This window comes from Pseudophryne corroboree, chromosome 11 (assembly GCF_028390025.1).
Source record: "Pseudophryne corroboree isolate aPseCor3 chromosome 11, aPseCor3.hap2, whole genome shotgun sequence".
NCBI lineage: Eukaryota > Metazoa > Chordata > Amphibia > Anura > Myobatrachidae > Pseudophryne > Pseudophryne corroboree.
Window position 1 is genome coordinate 54,333,882 of NC_086454.1, and position 24,757 is coordinate 54,358,638.

The following is a 24,757-nucleotide window of genomic DNA, read 5'->3' on the forward strand; positions in this document are numbered from 1 at the left end:
ATGGGCTCGCCACAGCACATAATAAGAACCTGGACGTGGACTGGTAACTGAGACAGGCAGGAGAAACCCTAGTTGGACGGTGTATCCCTGATACCTGTATGTCAGGCACTCACTCAGAGTGATGCAGAAAAACACCCCAGTTATGCGAGACGTGGCCATGTGTGAGAGGAAGACACATAGGCCAGATAGAGGGCATTCGTAACTGAATCCATAGGCCCAATACATGGCAATCAGTACATGTCGTCACATCTGCTGAATTTAAACAAAAAGGTAAAAAAAAAAAAACAGTCTGTAATGTCACTTAAAGAAGAAGTAGAGTGATTGCAGTTAATATGGAAAGTGAAAGCACAGTGATCTAGGACAGTAGCCGATATCCAATTAGCTGCGGTAATTTAACGCAGCTAATGGATTTGGCCGGGGCTATCCAATTAGCCCCGTTACGTGGCAATTATCGGGGATCATGCTTTGGGTGCCTCAGGCAGCCGCCGGAGCCGCAAAAACACATGGATCAGGTACTTATTCCAGAGCACGTGTTAGCGCACGATTGTGGGTCTTTTTTTTCGGTCAATATAAACGACCTACTGTATAATTGGATAGCGCAATAATGACTGTTTTTATCGGCCGAAAAAGGATCGCAGCTATTAATATTCCGGGCACGTTTTCCGGGTCTGATGTGGAGAAAACCATTTTACAGATCGGAAAGGATCAGACAGGTCACTATTCAATGAGCGGCCAAATCAGACTGTCTGATTTGGCCGTTCCCAACAACTGTCACACAGCTGCTTATACTGTGCTGTCCCGTCCGTGCTGCTGCTGTTTCCGGCTCCTCTCCTCACCCGTCCCCGCTCCGCGCCTCACATGCTCCTGTCTCCTCCTACTTATCCACACTCCCCCGTCTCATCTCCCTGGTTCCGACAATGGGGGTCATTCCGAGTTGATCGCTCGCTAGCTACTTTTTGCAGCGCTGCGATCAGATAGTCGCCGCCTATGGGGGAGTGTATTTTCGCTTTGCAAGTGTGCAAACGCCTGTGCAGCCGAGCGGTACAAAAACAGTTTGTGCAGTTTCTGAGTAGCTCTGGACTTACTCAGCCGCTGCGATCACTCCAGTCTTTCTGGTCCCGGAATTAACGTCAGACACCCGCCCTGCAAACGCTTGGACACGCCTGCGTTTTCCCAAACACTCCCAGAAAACGGTCAGTTGACACCCATAAACTCCCTCTTTCTGTCAATCTCCTTGCGATCGACTGTGCGAATGGATTCTTCGTTAAATCCATCGCCCAGCACCGATCCTCTTTGTACCCGTATGACGCGCCTGCGCATTGCGGTGCATACGCATGCGCAGTTTTGCCGTGTTTTAACCTGATTGCAGCGCTGCAAAAAGTTGCTAGCGAGTGATCAACTCGGAATGACCCACAATGTCAATCTGACTTTAAAAAAAGTCGGATTGACATTGTTGGAACCGGGGCCAAAACCTGTGGGTTTGGTTGCGTTCCCGACAATACACACGTGGATTCAGACAATCTACATGTTTTCTAACAAGTCGGGAATTCCCGACTTGTTGGACAAAAACAGCCGGCATTGAATAGGTCGGAACCCCTTACGACCTAAACCTGACGGAAACTGCCGTCTTTCCTATCATATAATAGGTTTCTACGGCGGATGTGATGATGCCAGATATACCACCCTCCAGAAAGCAAAGCATTCCCGAGCTTGGTCTCCATGACATTACCCCATTGTAGCCTATGGGCAATGGACTGCGCACAGGTCCTATAAACCACTCTGAGCACATAGCAGGAACGGCCTGTCCCTGTGACTGTTCATTCATACAGTACCTCTGCCCGGTGCAATCTCATACTGCACTGTGATTATTCCTAAACAGACCTCTAAATGAGAAATTAACAATTTCACACTTTAATAAACAGGCTGCTTTCTATAGGTGTAAACACACGGTGAGATTTTGACTTTGAGATTTCCCCTGAACTTCCCGGAGCCCTGAACCACCGATATTGACTATTTTTACTTGCAATTTTGACTATGGGGGCCATTCTGAGTTAATTGCTCGCTGCCGATTTTCGCAGCACAGCGATCAGGTAAAAAAACGCCAAAACTGCTCATGCGTATGCACCGCAATGCGCACGTGCGTCGTACGAGTACAAACAGCATAGTTGCTGTGCAATGCTTCTAGCGGCGATTCCATTTGCACAGCCGATCGCAAGGAGATTGACAGGAAAAGGGCGTCTCTGGGTGTCAACTGACCGTTTTCTGGGAGTGGCAGGAAAAACGCAGGCGAGACCAGGCGTTTGCAGGGCGGGTATCTGACGTCAATTCCGGTACCTCCGTCGCTAGGATCATCGCACAGGATAATTAACTACAGGGCTGGTCGTGTTTTGCACAAAATGTTTTTGTACCGCTCGGCTGCCCATGCAAAGCGAAAATACACTCCCCCGTGGGCGGCGACTATGCGTTTGCACAGCTGCAAAAAGTAGCTAGCGAGCGATCAACTCGGAAGGGGGCCTATGTGCGATTTTGAGTATATAGAATTTTGACTATACTAGAAACTAGATTGTACACAATATAGTCAAAATTGCCTTGCCTGCACAGTATATTTGTTCTTGCGATGCCAATCCCACGGAAGCGCACAACGGTATCGCAAGCTGTGTACACATGGTGCGATATGTGGTAACTTTTCTTACGATTCTGACTATATAGTCAAAATCGTAAGCAAACATTGCACCGTGTGTATGCACCTTATGTCTGCACCTTGCTGGATCCGCTGGGTAACTGGCCCAGCTCTGGATGCACAAAGAGGGAGAGCTGTCAGCAGCAGGTAGTCATTTCAGGTATCTGGATTGTGTGTAACCTTTGGATCTGTCCTCCTTAAAACACAGGCCTACAGATTTATGTGTCATGGTAAATACGCATAACCGAGCACCGCATTTCACTCTCATCCCTCCATATTGGTGTGGAGACGGCAGCACAAAGCGGCGGGGTCATGGAAGAGGGAGGAATTGGGCAGAGAGGGGCACACGGTAAAGGAGATTTATCATTACCATGCCTGGCTGCTGCACACCTCCTCCCTGCACTGAAATCCTCCGCCACCCCTGCTACATTCTGAAGCAGAGATGCGTTACCTGTAATCCCTCTGTAGTCAGTATGGCACTGATACAAATACTGAGCTCTACGGCACTGGGAACGGTTACACAGAGCCTGCAGTATTTGCTTCACAGCTAGCAACCGTTACCTACATGTGTGTCACTAGCAGAACATTGTATGAAATAGCATCTACTGGCTAAAGGGTCACTTCTTATTCTTATTGCTGGTCATGCCTGACATGTAGTGCACTGTATTCCACTGGGCTAATGCAGGAATGACAGCAAGTCGGCGGTAACTGCTCCCACATTGGCTGCACGGAACTACAGTACAGTAAATGCCTATGGGGGTCATTCCGCCCGATCGCTGGCTGCAGTTTGTCGCAGCGCAGCGATCGGGTCGGAACTGCACATGTGCCTCAGTGCGGCGGCGCATGGCAGCCGTCGTTACCTAGCGATCGCCTCTGAGACAGAGGCGGTCGCTAGGCGGGAGGGAGCTGAACGGCGGCATTAATCCGCCGTTTAGGGGGAGCTGTCCGGCTAACACAGGCGTGGCCAGACCGTTCGGGGGGAGGCGGGTCGCGTGTCACGCGGCCAGCGACGAGTAACTCCCGGCCAGCCACAGAAGCTGCGCTGGCCGGGAGTTACTCACGAAATACAAAGGCATCGCCTCTGTGCGATGCTTTTGTATTTGTGCGGGGGGGGGGGGGGGGGCGGCACTGACATGCGGGGCGTCCCCCCGCATGTCTGAGTTTATGATCGTAGCTGTGCTAAATTTAGCACTGCTACGATCAACTCAGAATGACCCCTTGTATTTGCACATATGCTGCGACTAGACTGACCCCTATCTCCATGTTTGACTTCACAGCCGTCACCATCACTGGCGCCAGCACTGTCCTTGGTGCTGAAGTTGCGTCTGAAAACGCACACGCAATTCTGTCGGCACGCCCTTGCTGAACTTTGGCTGCGTGAGAAACGTTACGGGCCAGTTGCTCCCATTCAGTTGCAAGTGGAGACGCGCCTGAAATGTGTACGATTCTGCACGGCCGGGGCTTGATTCCAGGGGAAGCGCAGTGTGGAAGCATGCAACATGGGGAGTCGCCATTCGGCTGCTACTCACGCCATTACGCCAATGCAGGAGTCCACCCGTGTATATGAAACTCCATGTCTGTTATTGTGGAAGCCACTTCCGCCCACTGTTCATTGGTACCGGGACTTGCTCCAGCCCCATACTGGCTGCAGGAGGTATGTCGCATCTCCGTCTGCATGCTGCAAATAAGCATGGAAGGCAGGCGACACGCGCATGACAGAACAGGTTCATGCCATTGCATGGTGGTCGCACAGAAACGCTCATTTTGCGGAAGTTGCGGTCCGTCAATGAACTGATCAATCTGTAAATATGGTATGGGAGCGCTAAAGTATGTGGTGTGTGTGTTATTGCAAAGCTCAAAAAATAAAAACGTTTAAAAATAATGTTTACGCTCTTTTCAGAGTGATATGTTTTTGGGGTACGGTATTTCCGGTGTTGAGGTTCGCTGATGTCCGAGTTTCCTGTGTCTAGCGGGCGGGAGGTGGTGTCTCTATCTATCTTTCCCTATCCTACCTTCCTTCCCTGCGGCGCTGGTCATTCGTCTCTGCGATCTTCCTCTTCAGCCGGCGTTCTCCACGTGACCGGAAGTGTTCGTTCTGTGACTTCCGGTGTGACGTAAAGCAGGTACCCTGCAGCCAACGCGTTTCGTGACGTATCACTTTGTCAAGGATCTGTGCACAAAGGCACCTGTTCTGGTGCAGTCGCCGATTCCTTCCTTGTTTCCACTTGTGTCAGACACAGAATTAGGACCGATTGTAAATGCTCAAAAAACAGTGTGCGTTGAACTGTCTGAGCCCTTTAAAAAGCCTTGATTTACACTGGATTTGGTGCTTAGACCAGGAAAATGGGTACTCCTGTGTGTTCATTGCTGACCTGTTTAACCTTTGCCAAATTGGACTGTAAAATCTAATTATAGGAAATAAATCATGTCAATGAGTGAAATAACCGGCTGTTGGGAAGCAGTATGTATGTGGCGACTATTATGCCTTAATGAACATGTCTGTGAGCTGCGTCTGAGTAAGCAAATGACTCTGGCGCTGTTTGAGCAGCGATGCTGAGGCTCTCAATGTATAAAGCGATGCAACAGTGTTCTGTGGGGTCTAGCTGCCCTCTGCTGGCCATACAAAGTGAACGCAGGCAAAACACACGTTCTATATGCAAGACGATTTTTCCAAGTACTCAACAAAGACTAACAGAGGATTTAATTAACAATGAGCAAGATTAGTTTTCTAATCCAATTGCAATTAATAATCCCAGCATCAGATCCTTTTTCAGCCAAATGCTCACAGTTATGTAAAACAGCTTTCACTGTTTGTTTGTTTTTTCAAAAACGGCCAAGCCAGAAGTTAAAGTGACTTAGGGATTTATTCACTAAGCGTCGTGATCCAAAATCGGGCGTGTTTATGCCCGAAATCTAAAATGGCATTGCTTTTACTAGCTGTGTTTTGCTATTAAAATCATTGCCCTTTTAAATTTCAGGCGGTCGGAAGAGTTGGATTTTAGAACCAGACGTTTAGCGAGTAATCCCCCTTGATATGGGTTATGGCCTCCAGTGTCGTCAGTATGTCCACCACTACAGCCAGACTAGTTTGTCCTTCAACATTAGCAAGTCCCTTTCCCATATAGATCGGGGTCATTCAGAGTTGATCGCTAGCTGCCGTTGTTCGCTGCGTAGCGATCAGTGAAAAAAGGCTAATCTGCGCATGCGTATGCACCGCAATGCACATGCGTGTTGTACGGGTACGAAGTCCATTGTGGTTTTGCACTGGTTCTAGCGACGATTCCAATCGCACAGCCAAACGCAAGGAGATTGACAGAAAGAGGGCGTTTGTGGGTGTCAACTGACCGTTTTCTGGGAATTTTTGGAAAAACGTAGGCGTGGCCGGGCGTTTGCTGGGTCGGTATCTGACGTCATTACCGTGTCACTCGTCGCAGCAATCATCGCACGGGATAAGTAACTACAGGATTTGTCTTGTTTTGCACAAAGTATGTTTGCAGGCGCTCTGCTGCACAGGCGTTCCTACTCCTGCAAAGCAAAAATACACTCCCCCGTGGGCGGCGACTATGCGTTTGCACGGCTGCTAAAAACTGCTAGCGAGCGGACAACTCGGAATGACCCCCTAAATGTGTATATATGCTGGTCTTGTGCCAGTCTGTGAGGGTGGGTTGCTCTTATTCGACAATGTAGAGAAAAGCAGTTCTAAATCAGCAGGAAAAAAGTCAAAAACAGACACAAAAGGTCAGGGTGGGCAGCAAACCAGGATGACCAGGAACAGAGAAAGGCCTGGAAATCCAAGCACACAAACCTAGGTAAGGAGGGGCAAAATAGCAATGGACATCAAAGTGATCTCAATCCTGGATTTATTTACACACAGTCACTTTAAAACGCCACTGACTGCCATTGGAAGTTATTCTGTGCACACTACAGAAAGAATGTGGCTGCCTCTAAGAATACAACAGGCAAGTAAGTAGCATGGGCGGGATTCCGTCCGGACCCGGATATTATTTTAAAGGGCAATCGCTTACAAGGCGTGGTTATGCTTTGTAAGGGACTGCCCCTTTAAAAAAATTGTCCATGTTCAGCCTGAATCCCGCATGTCGGCCGAACAAGGGCGAACAGCATTACATCTCGCCCCACATTTTACAGCCTCTCCTGTGCGTAATGAGGGGTGATAACGTTTCGGTTTTTAGTAGCAGATTTTATTTTTTTAATAGGAATATCTTTATAAGCTCTGTACATGTACATATTTTACAGTCACCCGTGACCTCTCCCCTGGGCCAGGACCTTCCCACAGGTAGAGGTACAATGTACTGTAGAGGTGTCCAGCTCAACAGAAGCCATACATGCGGGTGCATATATAGTTACACCCCATGAAGGTGCGGAGATGTGGTTTTACAGTGTTAGTAGTAAATGCTAAAGTCGCATTATTTCTCTGTACCCAATATGATAATGTAATGGTATTCAGTCAGAAGGACAACACTCAGAATGACTACAAGTTCTAGGTGTCGGCATGGCCATTAGGACGACAACCAATATGTCAACATTCAAAAATGTCGACACTGTCATAATGTCACCATCTTACATGTTGACACCAGAATGTTGACAGGTTTTTTTGCTTATTTTGAAGGATAGGGTTAGGTATTAGAGTTAAGGGTTGACAGAGAAGGTTAGGCCATAATAAGCAATATTTTGACTGTCGGCACTCAGAACCCATCGACACACTGGTGTCGACATTCTTAATGTTGACTTTTCATACCACACTCTAATGCAACGAAGAGTCACGGAAAAAAGAATACTGTCTTGACAGGTACCAGTAAATGTGGAAGCTGCACTGTTGTTTTAATATGCTAAAAAATCAAATTATAAGCTGTAGACCAAATTGGAAACGTCAACTGAGTGGCTGTGACTGAATATAGCTGCGACGTTAATCATTAAATAATTGCCAGTGTCTAACCGTAATCACTTCCCGGGCCCTAACCCTAACAGTCGCTGGACACTTACCTTCAGGATGTCAGCTGTTGGAAGATGTTCCGGCGCCGTTCTCCCGAGTGGTGACAGGATTCCAGTGTTGGTCACATGACCGCTGGCATCCCACCCATCAAGATCCTAAACACATCCCATCTATCTCTATATACAGACATTTATGTAAAGAACAGCATAGGGGACACTACGGGGTATGCAGATAATAGTGTAATAAAAGAAAAACACAACAATAAGGGGCCCATACACTGTTAATTGAGGTTAAGATTTGATAAATAGAATTTCTTATTGCCGCTATTTGGGCATTAAGAAATTCATTTCTGCCCAGATGTACTACAGCAGTGATTTTCAACCTTTTTTTTACTCGCGGCACACCGAACAATATTTTAAAATTGCCAAGGCACACCATTCGTTCCCCACAGAAACCCCCCAAAAAAACAAACATTGGCCCTCACATTAATAAAAAATCTACACATACACTGGCCTGCACAGAAAAAAACAATCACATTGCTCCCCACATAAATCGTGTTGATCCTTACATAAATCCTACTGTTCCATACAGGAGAAATAACATAACAAATATTAGCCGCTCCCTGTCAGCTGTCCTCCTCCCTGTCCCTCAGTGGCGGGGGTTGTTCATAGTGGAGTGCTGCGAATAATGAACAGCGGGCGGTCGGGTAGGTGTGGATGTGGGTGGGCAAGGAAAGCTGTGGATGCAGGCGGGAACTGGAAAATGCGTATGCAGGCGGGTGGGCTAGCTGGGTGGTGAGACGTGGCGGCCGTGACCTATGATATCACACTGCCGCGTCATCAAGGCATAGGTCACGGCCGGAGCATGAATGATCCTCTAAGAAGAGCCCGGGCCAACAGTTCACTCTGAAGGTGCAGGAGGCTGCTCTGGCTCCGCGGAGCACCTTGCAACTGGTCGCGGCACACTGGTTGAAAAAGCCTGTACTACAGTATATTAAAAAATCCCATCCAGGGACAGGCGCTCCAATAGGAGCCCACCCCAGCAATGTGCAAGCTAAAGTGATCGCATCAGGGATCACTTTACTTTATGCTGCGGACCAACTGCGCATGTGTGGTCCTCAGACAACGCATGCGCCAGTGGCTGTTACCGGGTAGGGATCCGGACAATCCCTCGCCCCGGTAAACTATGCGCCCCGATGTGAACCCCATAGTGCTAGGGACTTGCTCGGTAGAGGTCACCTCGACGCAGTCGGCAAGCCCATATCATTGCAGAATTATATGGTAACAACCTTTTATTATATACCTATTATTATATATTGTAATTGACAGTAATGACTGCATAGTGCATCTGCACCCATTCGTTCTCTTGTACAGTGCATCCGGAAAGTATTCACAGCGCTTCACTTTTTCCACATTTTTTTGTATGTTACAGCCTTATTCCGAACTGTAATAAATTCATTTTCCCCTCAAAATTCTACACACAATACCCCATAATGACAACGTGAAAAAAAGTGTTTTTGAGATTTATGTAAATTTATAAAAAATAAAAAATAAAAATATTTTCAGCCTTTGCTCAATACTTTGTTGATGCACCTTTGGCAGCAATTACAGCTTCAAGTCTTTTTGAATATGATGCCACAAGCTTGGCACACCTATTTTTGGCCAGTTTTGCCCATTCCTCTTTGCAGCACCTCTCAAGCTCCATCAGGTTGGATGGGAAGTGCCGGTGCACAGCCATTTTCAGATCTCTCCAGAGATGTTCAATTGGCTTCAAGTCTGGGCTCTGGCTGGGCCACTCAAGGACACTCACAGAGTTGTCCTAAAGCCACTCTTTTGATATCTTGGCTGTGTGCTTAGGGTCATTGTCCTGCTGAAAGACAAACCATTGCCCCAGTCTGAGGTCAAGAGTGCTCTGGAGCAGGTTTTCATCCGGGATGTCTCTGTACATTGCTGCATTCATCTCTCCCTCTATCCTGACTAGTCTCCCAGTTCCTGCCACTGAAAAACATCCCCACAGCATGATGCTGCCACCACCATGCTTCACTGTAGGGATGGTATTGGCCTGGTGAAGAGCGGTGCCTGGTCTCCTCCAAACATGACGCCTGGCATTCATGCCAAAGAGTTCAATATTTGTCTCATCAGACCAGAGAATTTTGTTTCTCATGATCTGAGAGTCCTTCAGCTGCATTTTGGCAAACTCCAGGCTGGCTGCCATGTGCTTTTTACTAAGGAGTGGCTTCCATCTGGCCACTCTACCATACAGACCAGATTGGTGGATTCCTGCAGAGATGGTTGTCCTTTTGGAAGGTACTCCTCTCTCCACAGAGGAATGCTGTAGCTCTGAAAGAGTGACCATCGGGTTCTTGGTTACCTCCCTGACTAGGGCCCTTCTCCCCCGATCGCTCAGTTTAGATGGCCGGCCAGGTCTAGGAAGAGTCCTGGTGGTTCCGAACATCTTCCATTTACGGATGATGGAGGCCACGGTGCTCATTGGGACCTTCAAAGCAGCAGATATTTTTCTGTACCCTTCCCCAGATTTGTGCCTCGAGACAATCCTGTCTCGGAGGTCTACAGACAATTCCTTTGACTTCATGCTTGGTTTGTGCTCAGACATGCACTGTCAAGTGTGTGCCTTTACAAATCATGTCCAATCAATTGTATTTACCAGAGGTGGACTCCAATTAAGCTGTAGAAACATCTCAAGGATGATCAGTCGAAACAGGATGCACCTGAGATAAATTCTGAGCTTTATGTCAAAGGCTGTGAATACTTATGTACATGTAATTTCTTAGTTTTTTACTTTTAATACATTTACAAAAATCTCAAAAAGCTTTTTTCACATTATCATTATGGGGTATTGTGTGTAGAATTTGGAGGGAAAAAATGAATTTATTCCATTTTGGAATAAGGCTGTAACATAACAAAATGTGGAAAAAGTGAAGCGCTGTAAATACTTTCCGGATGCACTGTAGTACTATAAAATCTCAGCAGATAGCACCACTCATTACAACCACTAGGGTGTGCAGTCTAGACCCCTTACCCCTGTATGTAAGCTAAACACACACAGGCTTGCAGTATATTGTTGTTAGCGCTGGTAGCGAAAGTCTATAAGGTTATATAAAAGCCAGAATCAGACCTAATGAGCCAGAGTGAAAAGACTGCGCACCTCGCAAGCATCTATATATGCTTTAATGTCTCTTCTATATGCCGGCCACAAAACTATTCCAAAAAGTATCCAATCAGTCTCCTGGATTTTGCCGTACTAAACACTGCTGCTTTGATGCATGTGCTAGCTCGACGAATCCCTGGACTTTCAGCATCCCGCACCATATGCCATTTAACCCTTGTCCTCATCTTATTCTAAGTGTGTCCTCTCTATATTACTGCATAACCTTGTTCTCCAGCCCAGGGGCGTCAGAATGTTTTATGTTGGGGGTGGGGGGGCGGGGGGGTTAGCGGCAAGATTCAATCACATTAGGTGCCCCTGGAGGCGGAGCCACTAGGGAGGAGGTGGAGCCACCGGAAGGAAGTGGAGCCACTGGGGAGAAGGAGGCCTGGAATCCAAGCCCAGAGGTGGAGGAGCTGCAATGGGGGGAGGGAGACCGTGGGACCACAGCACCTTTGCTGCCAGCTGGCTATCTGGGGGCATAGTATACTGCATGAGAAGGCTGCCGCTGCTCTGTCTCTCCCTGCACTGCATGGAGGATGCAATGTTCAGTCTTTCACCTGACCGCACATCACTTCTACTGTACATTGGCGCTTCTTACATGTTTGGGGGGATGCTGCCCCTCTGCCCCCCCCCCCCCCTGGTCCATATCCAGGGGCGTAGCCAGAACTTTGTGGGCCCCAAAGCAACACTTTGAAGGGGCCCCCGTCCCAATGCTTCTAGAGACACTTCACTGCAGCAGTTGTTAGTTTTATGCCCTATAATAGTGCCCTAGTTCATTTTCTGAACCATAGTAGAGCCTTATTTAATGTTGTGCCCCATAGTAGTGCCCTAGTTTCTTTTATGAATCATAGTAGCGCTTAAGTTCGTCCTAGATCACATTTCAGAGCTGCCAGTACACATTATGCCGCAGTTCCCCCAATTCACATTATAACATATAGTGCTCCCCGTTCATATTGTGCCTCATTACATTGGCCGGTTCATATTATATAACATTAAAATGCCCTCCAGTTAATTTTATACCACACTACAATAAGCCGGTCCAAGGAAAAAGTTTGAAAGGACCCCTACGTACCACCCAATGGCAAAAAATGTATAACACATGTAACTGTGACAGGGAAGGTGGCCCCTCTCAGCTCTGGGCCCCATAGCAGCTGCACTCCCTGCACCTATGGTAGCCGCGCCCTTGTATATAACACAAGTAACTGTGACAGGGAAGGTGGCCCCTCTCAGCTCTGGGCCCCATAGCAGTTGCACTCCCTGCACCTATGGTAGCCACGCCCTTGTATATAACACATGTAACTGTGACAGGGAAGGTGGCCCCTCTCAGCTCTGGGCCCCATAGCAGCTGCACTCCCTGCACCTGCTACGCCCTTGTCCACATTAAGGACAGACAGCTTTGCATTACCAAATAACTAAAAACTCTCTCCCCAGTCATTAGTAATGCGATTATTTCTTGGCTGTATTGCGTTATATAAAAGGATTGAATTGGGGAAACTCAGCCAATTGGATGTACTGTATGCACCTTATTTCATTTAAAGGACATTTTACATAATCCCCCCAAATGAATCCACTCTGTTCAGTCTCCATCAGCTCTGTATTCTCCCCAAATCCCTGGCTCTCCCCACGCTACCAAGCCGCTATGATCCAGAATGGTTTCCAGGAATAACGAAAAGCACAGACAATATGCTGAAAGGATCTACAGCCCACAATTAATACTGTACAGAATTTTCTATATATACACAGCAAAACCAATTAAGATATTCTCATTTAAACAGTTCAGTTTCATACACCCCTTACACATTTCCCACAGAGAATATTCACCTCAGTGCCTGCACCATAGGAGCTTACACTCTATATTTTCTGTCCCACAAACACACATATATACATACATACATACTAGGGTTCGTTTTTTATCAGCAGCCAATTAACCTACAGTATGTTTTATTGGAGTGTGGGAGGAAAATATAGCACCCACAGGGAACACATGGAAATACATGTAGAACACACAAACTCCACACAGATAGGCCTGGTTGGAATTAAATCCATGACCCTAGTGCTTTGAGACAGCAATGCTAACTACTATGCTACTGTGATGCAGCCACTTTAATCACGGTTAAAAAGTTACACTCACCAAATACATCCAAGAATAGACAGCAGAAAGTGTATAATAAGGAGATTCTGGGCACCTAATATGGCGGATGCACACAGATGTAGTCACTGCTTCTCAGAGGTATTCCGGCCTGATTGCTGCTGTGCGTTTTCGCACAGTGGGTGATCAGGTCTGAACTGTGCATGCGTCGCAATGCGCAGGCACACCGGGCCACGGCACCGGGGATCCCAACAGTCAGCATCCCTGGGTGGGTTAGGGCCGGGGCAGTTCGGTAAGGTTAGACACCTCTCGGGGTGTGACATGGCAGTTAGGAGATGATTGGCTGGCACTTTATCACTTTTTAAGGATTAGTACATCTGTCCCACAGCCTGTAACATGGCTCTCAGGAGCAGGTTGGTTGGTTGTTTATCTCTCTCCAAGGCTTCAGTTCATCTCCCGCTTTATGATTAAGGTGGGGTTGCATGAAAATACATGGACCTCAACCTGCAATGAATTAGCTCCAGCAGAGAACTAAAGTCCCAATGGCTTCAAAAATTTTAAGTTGCAACAGTAATCCACCAATACACTAACGCATGGCTGGACAAACCCATTCCAGATCTAACAAGTAAATAGGCTAAGAAATCTGTGTGTCACTGCTAGTACCACATTATGGGCCTAATTCAGTAAGGATGGCAAATTCTGCTAATTAGCATGCGGACCGCCGCCTCCCACCCTTGAAGAAGCAGAGATTGCGATCACCTCGCAATTTCTGCTTTATTGTAGAAATTAGTGGTGTTCATGATCGCATCGGCTGCCAGTGACATCACGCAGCCGCCGTGATCACGCCCCCGACACCCCTCCGTTTGGCCGCCTCTGCCGCACGTTTGCACCGCCACCGCAAAGCTCCGTCTCCTCCCTGGAAATGGAGCGTTGTCCACCCACCTCGCCTCTGCCTGTCAATCAGAAAGTGCAGGCGCATGCGCTGGACAGGCGTTGCGCATGCGCCCGTGGGGCGATCGTAAAAATCGATTTGCAATCCAACCTAAATTAGCCCCTATATGTTACATGCCAGCAGAGATACATTGTGCTTTACTAGGTATGTAGAAGAAAAAAAAAAAAAGAATATCGCATTCGCTGAAACCAATGTTGCTTGAAAAGTGAATTGTAGTAAAATAATATCTGAAGATAAACATCAGTACATATCATTGATAGGAATACTTACTATAGATCGTCAGCTTCCAAGGCTGGATTTAGAAGGGCAATAGTAAATAAGAATTTACTTACCGATAATTCTATTTCTCATAGTCCGTAGTGGATGCTGGGGACTCCGTAAGGACCATGGGGAATAGCGGCTCCGCAGGAGACTGGGCACAAAAGTAAAAGCTTTAGGACTACCTGGTGTGCACTGGCTCCTCCCCCTATGACCCTCCTCCAAGCCTCAGTTAGGATACTGTGCCCGGACGAGCGTACACAATAAGGAAGGATTTTGAATCCAGGGTAAGACTCATACCAGCCACACCAATCACACCGTACAACCTGTGATCTGAACCCAGTTAACAGCATGATAACAGAGGAGCCTCTGAAAAGATGGCTCACAACAATAATAACCCGATTTTTGTAACAATAACTATGTACAAGTATTGCAGACAATCCGCACTTGGGATGGGCGCCCAGCATCCACTACGGACTATGAGAAATAGAATTATCGGTAAGTAAATTCTTATTTTCTCTGACGTCCTAGTGGATGCTGGGAACTCCGTAAGGACCATGGGGATTATACCAAAGCTCCCAAACGGGCGGGAGAGTGCGGATGACTCTGCAGCACCGAATGAGAGAACTCCAGGTCCTCCTCAGCCAGGGTATCAAATTTGTAGAATTTAGCAAACGTGTTTTCCCCTGACCAAGTAGCTGCTCGGCAAAGTTGTAAAGCCGAGACCCCTCGGGCAGCCGCCCAAGATGAGCCCACCTTCCTTGTGGAATGGGCATTTACAGATTTTGGCTGTGGCAGGCCTGCCACAGAATGTGCAAGCTGAATTGTACTACAAATCCAGCGAGCAATAGTCTGCTTAGAGGCAGGAGCACCCAGCTTGTTGGGTGCATACAGGATAAATAGCGAGTCAGATTTTCTGACTCCAGCCGTCCTGGAAACATATATTTTCAGGGCCCTGACTACGTCCAGCAACTTGGAGTCCTCCAAGTCCCTAGTAGCCGCAGGCACCACAATAGGCTGGTTCAAGTGAAATGCTGAAACCACCTTAGGGAGAAATTGAGGACGAGTCCTCAATTCTGCCCTGTCCGTATGAAAAATTAGGTAAGGGCTTTTATAGGATAAAGCCGCCAATTCTGAGACACGCCTGGCTGAAGCCAGGGCTAACAGCATTACCACCTTCCATGTGAGATATTTTAAGTCCACAGTGGAAAGTGGTTCAAACCAATGTGATATTAGGAATCCCAAAACTACATTTAGATCCCAAGGTGCCACTGGAGGCACAAAAGGAGGTTGTATATGCAGTACCCCCTTGACAAACGTCTGTACTTCAGGAACTGAAGCCAGTTCTTTTTGGAAGAAAATCGACAGGGCCGAAATCTGAACCTTAATGGACCCTAATTTTAGGCCCATAGACAGTCCTGTTTGTAGGAAATGCAGGAAACGACCCAGTTGAAATTCCTCTGTAGGGGCCTTCCTGGCCTCGCACCACGCAACATATTTACGCCAAATACGGTGATAATGTTGTACGGTTACATCCTTCCTGGCTTTGATCAGGGTAGGGATGACTTCATCCGGAATGCCTTTTTCCTTCAGGATCCGGCGTTCAACCGCCATGCCGTCAAACGCAGCCGCGGTAAGTCTTGGAAGAGACAGGGTCCCTGCTGGAGCAGGTCCTTTCTTAGAGGTAGAGGCCACGGGTCCTCTGTGAGCATCTCTTGAAGTTCCGGGTACCAAGTCCTTCTTGGCCAATCCGGAGCCACGAGTATAGTCCTTACTCCTCTCCTTCTTATGATCCTCAGTACCTTGGGTATGAGAGGCAGAGGAGGGAACACATACACTGACTGGTACACCCATGGTGTTACCAGAGGGTGGTCTTCTGTATACCGGCGGTCGGGCTCCCGGCGCTCAGTATACCGGCGCCGGGAGCCCGACCGCCGGCATACCGACACTTATTTTCCCTCGTGGGGGTCCACGACCCCCATAGAGGGAGAATAAAATAGTGTGGCGCGCGTAGCGCGCCACCGTGCCCGTAGCGTGGCGAGCGCAGCGAGCCCGCAAGGGGCTCATTTGCGCTCGCCACACTGTCAGTCAGCCGGCGGTCGGGCTCCCGGCGCCGGTATGCTGGGCGCCGGGAGCCCGACCGCCGGCCAGCCGTAGTGAACCCGTTACCAGAGCGTCCACAGCTATTGCCTGAGGGTCCCTTGACCTGGCGCAATATCTGTCTAGTTTTTTGTTGAAGCGGGACGCCATCATGTCCACCTTTGGTTTTTCCCAACGGTTCACAATCATGTGGAAGACTTCTGGGTGAAGTCCTCACTCCCCCGGGTGGAGGTCGTGTCTGCTGAGGAAGTCTGCTTCCCAGTTGTCCACACCCGGAATGAACACTGCTGACAGTGCTATCACATGATTTTCTGCCCAGCGAAGAATCCTTGCAACTTCTGTCATTGCCCTCCTGCTTCTTGTGCCGCCCTGTCTGTTTATGTGGGCGACTGCCGTGATGTTGTCCGACTGGATCAGCACCGGCTGACCTTGAAGCAGAGGTCTTGCTAGGCTCAGAGCATTGTAGATGGCTCTTAGCTCCAGGATATTTATGTGAAGTGATGTCTCCAGGCTTGACCACAAGCCCTGGAAATTTCTTCCCTGTGTGACTGCTCCCCAGCCTCTCAGGCTGGCATCCGTGGTCACCAGGACCCAGTCCTGAATGCCGAATCTGCGGCCCTCTAGAAGATGAGCACTCTGCAACCACCACAGGAGAGACACCCTTGTCCTTGGAGACAGGGTTATCCGCTGATGCATCTGAAGATGCGATCCGGACCATTTGTCCAGCAGATCCCACTGAAAAGTTCTTGCGTGGAATCTGCCGAATGGAATCGCTTCGTAAGAAGCCTCCATTTTTCCCAGGACCCTTGTGCATTGATGCACTGACACTTGGCCTGGTTTTAGGAGGTTCCTGACTAGCTCGGATAACTCCCTGGCTTTCTCCTCCGGGAGAAACACCTTTTTCTGGACTGTGTCCAGAATCATCCCTAGGAACAGCAGACGTGTCGTCGGAATCAGCTGCGATTTTGGAATATTTAGAATCCACCCGTGCTGTCGTAGCACTACTTGAGATAGTGCTACTCCGACCTCTAACTGTTCCCTGGACCTTGCCCTTATCAGGAGATCGTCCAAGTAAGGGATAATTAAGACGCCTTTTCTTCGAAGAAGAATCATCATTTCGGCCATTACCTTGGTAAAGACCCGGGGTGCCGTGGACAATCCAAACGGCAGCGTCTGAAACTGATAGTGACAGTTCTGTACCACAAACCTGAGGTACCCTTGGTGAGAAGGGCAAATTGGGACATGGAGGTAAGCATCCTTGATGTCCAGAGACACCATATAGTCCCCTTCTTCCAGGTTCGCTATCACTGCTCTGAGTGACTCCATCTTGAATTTGAACCTTTGTATGCAAGTGTTCAAGGATTTCAGATTTAAAATAGGTCTCACCGAGCCGTCCGGCTTCGGTACCACAAACAGCGTGGAATAATACCCCTTTCCCTGTTGCAGGAGGGGTACCTTGATTATCACCTGCTGGGAATACAGCTTGTGAATGGCTTCCAATACCGCCTCCCTGTCGGAGGGAGACGTTGGTAAAGCAGACTTCAGGAACCGGCGAGGGGGAGACGTCTCGAATTCCAATTTGTACCCCTGAGATACTACCTGCAGGATCCAGGGGTCCACTTGCGAGTGAGCCCACTGCGCGCTGAAATTCTTGAGACGACCCCCCACCGTACCTGAGTCCGCTTGTAAGGCCCCAGCGTCATGCTGAGGACTTGGCAGAAGCGGGGGAGGGCTTCTGTTCCTGGGAAGAGGCTGCCTGCTGCAGTCTTTTTCCCCTTCCTCTGCCCCGGGGCAGATATGAGTGGCCTTTTGCCCGCTTGCCCTTATGGGGACGAAAGGATTGAGCCTGAAAAGACGGTGTCTTTTTCTGCTGAGAGGTGACCTGGGGTAAAAAGGTGGATTTCCCAGCCGTTGCCGTGGCCACCAGGTCCGATAGACCGACCCCAAATAACTCCTCCCCTTTATACGGCAATACTTCCATATGCCGTTTGGAATCCGCATCACCTGACCACTGTCGCGTCCATAACCCTCTTCTGGCAGAAATGGACAGCGCACTTACTCTTGATGCCAGAGTGCAAATATCCCTCTGTGCATCTCGCATATATAGAAATGCATCCTTTAAATGCTCTATAGTCAATAATATACTGTCCCTGTCCAGGGTATCAATATTTTCAGTCAGGGAATCCGACCAAGCCACCCCAGCACTGCACATCCAGGCTGAGGCGATTGCTGGTCTCAGTATAACACCAGTATGTGTGTATATACTTTTTAGGATATTTTCCAGCTTTCTATCAGCTGGCTCCTTGAGGGCGGCCGTATCCGGAGACGGTAACGCCACTTGTTTTGATAAGCGTGTGAGCGCCTTATCTACCTTAGGGGGTGTTTCCCAACGCGCCCTAACCTCTGGCGGGAAAGGGTATAATGCCAATAATTTTTTAGAAATTAGCAGTTTTTTATCGGGGGAAACCCACGCTTCATCACACACCTCATTTAATTCATCTGATTCAGGAAAAACTACGGGTAGTTTTTTCACACCCCACATAATACCCTTTTTTGTGGTACTTGTAGTATCAGAAATGTTCAAAACCTCCTTCATTGCCGTGATCATGTAACGTGTGGCCCTACTGGAAAATACGTTTGTTTCCTCACCGTCGACACTGGAGTCAGTGTCCGTGTCTGGGTCTGTGTCGACCATCTGAGGTAACGGGCGCTTTAGAGCCCCTGACGGTGTTTGAGACGCCTGGACAGGTATTAACTGTTTTTCCGGCTGTCTCATGTCGTCAACAGTCTTTTGTAAAGTGCTGACGCTATCACGTAATTCCTTCCATACGACCATCCAGTCAGGTGTCGACTCCCTAGGGGGTGACATCACTATTACAGGCAATTGCTCCGCCTCCATACCATTTTCCTCCTCATACATGTCGACACAACGTACCGACACACAGCACACACACAGGGAATGCTCAGATAGAGGACAGGACCCCACTAGCCCTTTGGGGAGACAGAGGGAGAGTTTGCCAGCACACACCAGAGCGCTATATATATACAGGGATAACCTTATATAAGTGTTTTTCCCTTATATAGCTGCTGTATTATTAATCTGCCAAATTTAGTGCCCCCCCTCTCTTGTTTTACCCTGTTTCTGTAGTGCAGGGGAGAGTCAGGGAGCTTCCCTCCAACGGAGCTGTGAGGAAAAATGGCGCCAGTGTGCTGAGGAGATAGGCTCCGCCCCCTTCTCGGCGGCCTTTCTCCCGCTTTTTTAAGGAAAAACTGGCAGGGGTTAAATGCATCCATATAGCCCAGGAGCTATATGTGATGTATTTTTAGCCATCTAAGGTGTTTTTATTGCGTCTCAGGGCGCCCCCCCCCCAGCGCCCTGCACCCTCAGCGACCGGAGTGTGAAGTGTGCTGAGAGCAATGGCGCACAGCTGCGGTGCTGTGCGCTACCTTATTGAAGACAGGACGCCTTCTGCCGCCGATTTCCCGGACCTCTTCAGTCTTCTGGCTCTGTAAGGGGGCCGGCGGCGCGGCTCTGGGACCCATCCATGGCTGGGCCTGTGATCGTCCCTCTGGAGCTAATGTCCAGTAGCCTAAGAAGCCCAATCCACTCTGCACGCAGGTGAGTTCGCTTCTTCTCCCCTTAGTCCCTCGGTGCAGTGAGCCTGTTGCCAGCAGGTCTCACTGAAAATAAAAAACCTAAAACTAAACTTTTCACTAAGCAGCTCAGGAGCCACCTAGTGTGCACCCTTCTCGTTCGGGCACAAAAATCTAACGGAGGCTTGGAGGAGGGTCATAGGGGGAGGAGCCAGTGCACACCAGGTAGTCCTAAAGCTTTTACTTTTGTGCCCAGTCTCCTGCGGAGCCGCTATTCCCCATGGTCCTTACGGAGTCCCCAGCATCCACTTAGGACGTTAGAGAAATAAATGCAAAGTCATTCTAGTCCTGCATTATTACTTTTGCCCTGGAAGCAGCTGACAATCTGCGGCACTGGAAGACCGAGCTCACATAAATATAGATAATACATTATATTTGAAATAAAATAGAACTAGGGCATCCTGACCCAGGTAGGGATGCGTTCAGCAACCCGACGGACCGGCCGGCCGGCAGTGGTCATGTGACAGACGCCAGAATCCTGACACTACTCGGAAGACCGGCGCCGGAACACTGACAGCGCGAAGGTGTTAGGGCACTAGGAGAAAGGGAGTTTAACCACAGCCACCGCCCCCGGAGGGTCAGGGTTATAGGAGGGGAGGGTAAAAATACTTACCCCTCCGATGGGATTTTCAATGTCAGGATGCTGGCGGTCACATGACCGACACCGTACAGTGACGGAACCTAGTGCCTAGTGTGTATAGCACATGTCTGGACCTCTGACACGGGCTAAAGTCCAGTCCTGGCCTCGAATCTGAATAACAGCTAAGCGTCTGCTCCCGGTGTGTGTTTATTTTCCTAATGGGAACCCGGAAACTGGTATTTGTCCGACCTTACCCAGTAGATGCTTTGCACCAAGAGCCTTCATATAACTAAATATTCTGATTTCTCATACTGTAGCTGGCTTATAACAACCAAGATGATCCCACAAAATCAAACGGCTGCGATCCTTTGCTAGAGAAAGAGAAAAACACGTTCCTGCCCCAGTATTTAGTGAGACAACGCATTTTTACCGAAATATTTTTTCTCTTTCTCTCACTCTCAAAGCAATATGATAAAAATAATAAGAATGGAGGGAAACAAGACTATTCGATCTGAGGATGCTGTAATAATAAAGACAATGCATTGTTACATTCACAGCTCAACACTACGAGCACAATGTGACAGTACTGTGAATAGTAGCACCACTGAGGCCCATTCATACTGTAGGTGGTAATCCTCTTTTTAACTCAAGGATGAACAGTAAATGAATTGTGAAACCAGATGCCTGCATGTTTATCAGAATTGAAAAAAATAGCTTTGAATACAGGAAAAAATACTGTTCACCTGTCTGCTTTAATGGACACTCCAACATGACCCATTCCATTTGGTACAAAATGCTCTGTTCCTGGCCTTCCTTGCCAGTGGCAGTAGCAGAGCTGGGGCTGCAGCACAGTCCAATATTCAAATAGGGCGTCACACCAACTGTCCCTCCAAACACTGCTAGACATCGCTGGCCGGCGCATACTGGCAATTGGTGTGGCTCCCCTATTTGAATTTGAATGGCCCACACCGCACACACCCTGCACCCATTTTTTCAATAATTATCTCTACGGAGTCCTGTGACAGTGACTCTGAGCACAAGGTGGTACGCAGGTCTCTGGGAAAATGGTGTGGCAGCCATTTTCCTGGTGTTTTGCGCGTGGGCAGTAGGGAAAAGATTCCGCACATTACCTAGTGCTCAGAGTCACAGCTTGCAAGAGAGGAGGGGGCCCGGAGGAGACTGCAAACGGGCCCCCTCCTCTCTTAATACGCCCCTGCAGCTGTTAATATACTTTCTATGAATTTTACTTTATAGAAATATAAGATTAGTAAATTCATTCCCTTATGTTGGACCAGGAGACCTTCCCAGGCGTGCCCTCACTACAACAGGCTTCATCAGACAGAGAGAAACATTTCTCCCTTTACAGCTGAATATTCACAACAGTCAACATGAAAATAAATATCTTTGAAATACAGACAAGGGCCCTCATTCCGAGTTGATTGCTCGCTAGCTGCTTTTAGCAGCATTGCACACGCTAGGCCGCCGCCCTCTGGGAGTGTATCTTAGCATAGCAGAATAGCGAACAAAAGGGTAGCAGAATTGCGATTAAATAATTCTTAGCAGTTTCTGAGTAGCTCGAGACTTACTCCTACACTGCGATCAGCTCAACCCGTTTCGTTCCTGGTTTGACATCACAAACACGCCCTGCGTTCGGCCAGCCACTCCCCCGTTTCTCCAGACACTCCCGCGTTTTATCCTGGCACGCCTGCGTTTTTCTGTACACTCCCAGAAAACGGTCAGTTTCTGCCCAGAAACGTCCACTTCCTGTCAATCACACTCTGATCACTTCAACGATGAAAATTCTTCGTTCGGACGTGAGTAAATCTACTAAGTTTTGTGCTAAAATACTTAGCGCATGCGCACTGCGCACCATGCGCATGCGCATTTTTTGCCTTAATTGCTCCGTTGCGAAAATCGGCAACGAGCGAACAACTCGGAGTGACCCCCAAAGTCCGAGTTCGGCGCTCGTGCGGAAATGCCGGCCACACTCAAATGTTTTCTTAAAGGGGCAATCATGTACAAGGCTAAACCATACCTTGTACATGATTGCCCCTTTAAAAAAAATTAAAAATTAAAAATTCGTCCGGCATCCCGCACGGCCGCCGTACTCTGACTACATTACATCCCGCCCGCAATCTTAGACATGCTATCACAGAATAAGTCCATAACTTATAAAATCCAATGTCAAGGATCATTAATAACAAGAACATATTACTTACAGAAGAATCTCAAAGTCTATCTACCTAAGGCAATGACCAGTGATCAAGGAAGATGCCTCCACTATCTGCATGTTCTCTCTTTCCAGCTTACCTGAAGGCTCCTCTGTCAGGTGCTCCGGTACTTCCTCCTCATCGGTGGTTGCCGCATCATCCTCCAACATCTCAGTACTTGGTCCCTAAAATAGAAAGACCTCAACATAGTTAGGAAGTATGTGAGAATAATAAGAGCAACAGAGAAGACACGTATTAGGACTGGAGAGTAACCCTTACAGACAACCTTGGGATAGGTTTGAGGGGGATCAATAGAACAAAGAAACATACAGTAGGCCCACATGTATTAAGCCTTAACAAGGGATACAGTGCATACGGATAAAAAGTGATAATGACCAGCCAATCAGCTTCCTATCTGCCATGTCACACGCTGTGGGGTTGATCCAATTACCATCGAAGGGTGCAAAGTGCTGTTGCAGTGGCGTTTAAACGCCGGCAACATCACCCGATATCGCACCCTTCTCGGCTGTGAATCAGCCCTAGTTCGCACAAAACTGCTCGGACCTCTATGGGGTGGCGAACAGTTTTGTGCGAATTCAGCCCGCCGTAAAGTGCGGCCACCGCCATGCTGATTCGCAGCTGCGATATACCACAGCCAATTGGACTGACCCCGGTGTTTGAAAAATGACAGTTAGGAGCTGATTGGTTGCTCATTTATCTCTTTTTATACGTCGCCACATCTCTTGTTAAGGCAGAATACATTTGGGCCATAGAATATAAAATGTTTACATCATATAACAAGTCAGGTTTCATTATATATCGCTTGGTCCGATTTCGATGCACATAATTAGTTTGTTTTTTCTTAATTAATGATGCTTGTTTGATTCTCACGTGTTAGTATTATTCATGTAAGATGACATTAGCGCCAGATTTATTCTTAGCATCGCATCTTTAGATTTTTGGTTCAAAATACATTAAGGAGTAAATTTACTAAGGTGGGAGTTTTCTAGAACTGGTGATGTCGCCCATAGCAACCAATCAGATTGTATCTATTATCTTCTAGAGGCAGCTAGATAAATGTTAAGTAGACTCTGATTGATTGGTTGCTTTGAGCAACATCACCAGTTCTAGAAAACTCTCACCTTAGTTAATTTACCCCAAAGGGTGTAAGTTAATGTGTTGAGTTCTGTATAAAAGTTTGACATTCATAATGTCAACATTAAAATGTGGACATGACCATTATGTCGACCGTGAACATGTCAATGTATTCATTATGTCAACAGTCAGCACGTTAGCGCTGATGAAATGTCAGAATGCCGACAATGTGGTTTTCAATATATTTCTGACTCGACCGCTAACCCTAACCTTAATGCTAATCTTGACATTTGTACAGTGTCCATATCTACATTCTGTCAGTCGACCTTTTTCCAGGTGTCTTCATTTATGTCGACATCTTAACCACCGACATTCGAGTCGACATAATCAAAGGCGACACTGTCAAAGAGGACAATGTGACTGCATACCAATGTATTACTGTGTGCATCTTTATCCAGTGATGAATGGAGGGGTGTAGCAAACCTCAGAATTGGTCGTCCTGCTCACTCACCCTCTATTTTCAACCCAGGGTGAGAAAGAAATCCTCAAGTCTATGGCGCAAGGAGTAGGACCCTGGGGCTCTGGCTAGGAGGGCCCAGGCTATCACAGGCCACGGAGAAACAGGTTGTTACTCTAATGCATCTTCACATGTATCAGTACTCACCGGTAAATCTATTTCTCGTAGTCCGTAGTGGATGCTGGGGACTCCGTAAGGACCATGGGGAATAGACAGACTGGGCACTCTAAAGAAAGATTTAGTACTACCTGGTGTGCACTGGCTCCTCCCTCTATGTCCCTCCTCCAGACCTCAGTTAAGGAAACTGTGCCCGGAAGAGCTGACATTACAAGGAAAGGATTTTGGAATCCAGGGTAAGACTCATACCAGCCACACCAATCACACCGTATAACTCGTGATAAACTTACCCAGTTAACAGTATGAACAACAAACCAGCATCACTCAACCGATGCCACATAACATAACCCTTTAGTAAGCAATAACTATATACATGTATTGCAGAA

General features: G+C 47.9%; 1 protein-coding gene across 1 annotated transcript in view; it reads right to left on the bottom strand.

Annotated features, from left to right (window-relative positions):
• LOC134968822 (transmembrane protein 263-A-like) overlaps positions 1-24,757 on the bottom strand; it is a 358,912-nt gene that overhangs the window by 322,092 nt on the left and 12,063 nt on the right. The window contains exon 2 of the mRNA XM_063944329.1: positions 22,743-22,827. Coding sequence (XP_063800399.1) covers positions 22,743-22,827 — 85 coding nt within the window. The remainder of the gene's footprint in view (positions 1-22,742; positions 22,828-24,757) is intronic.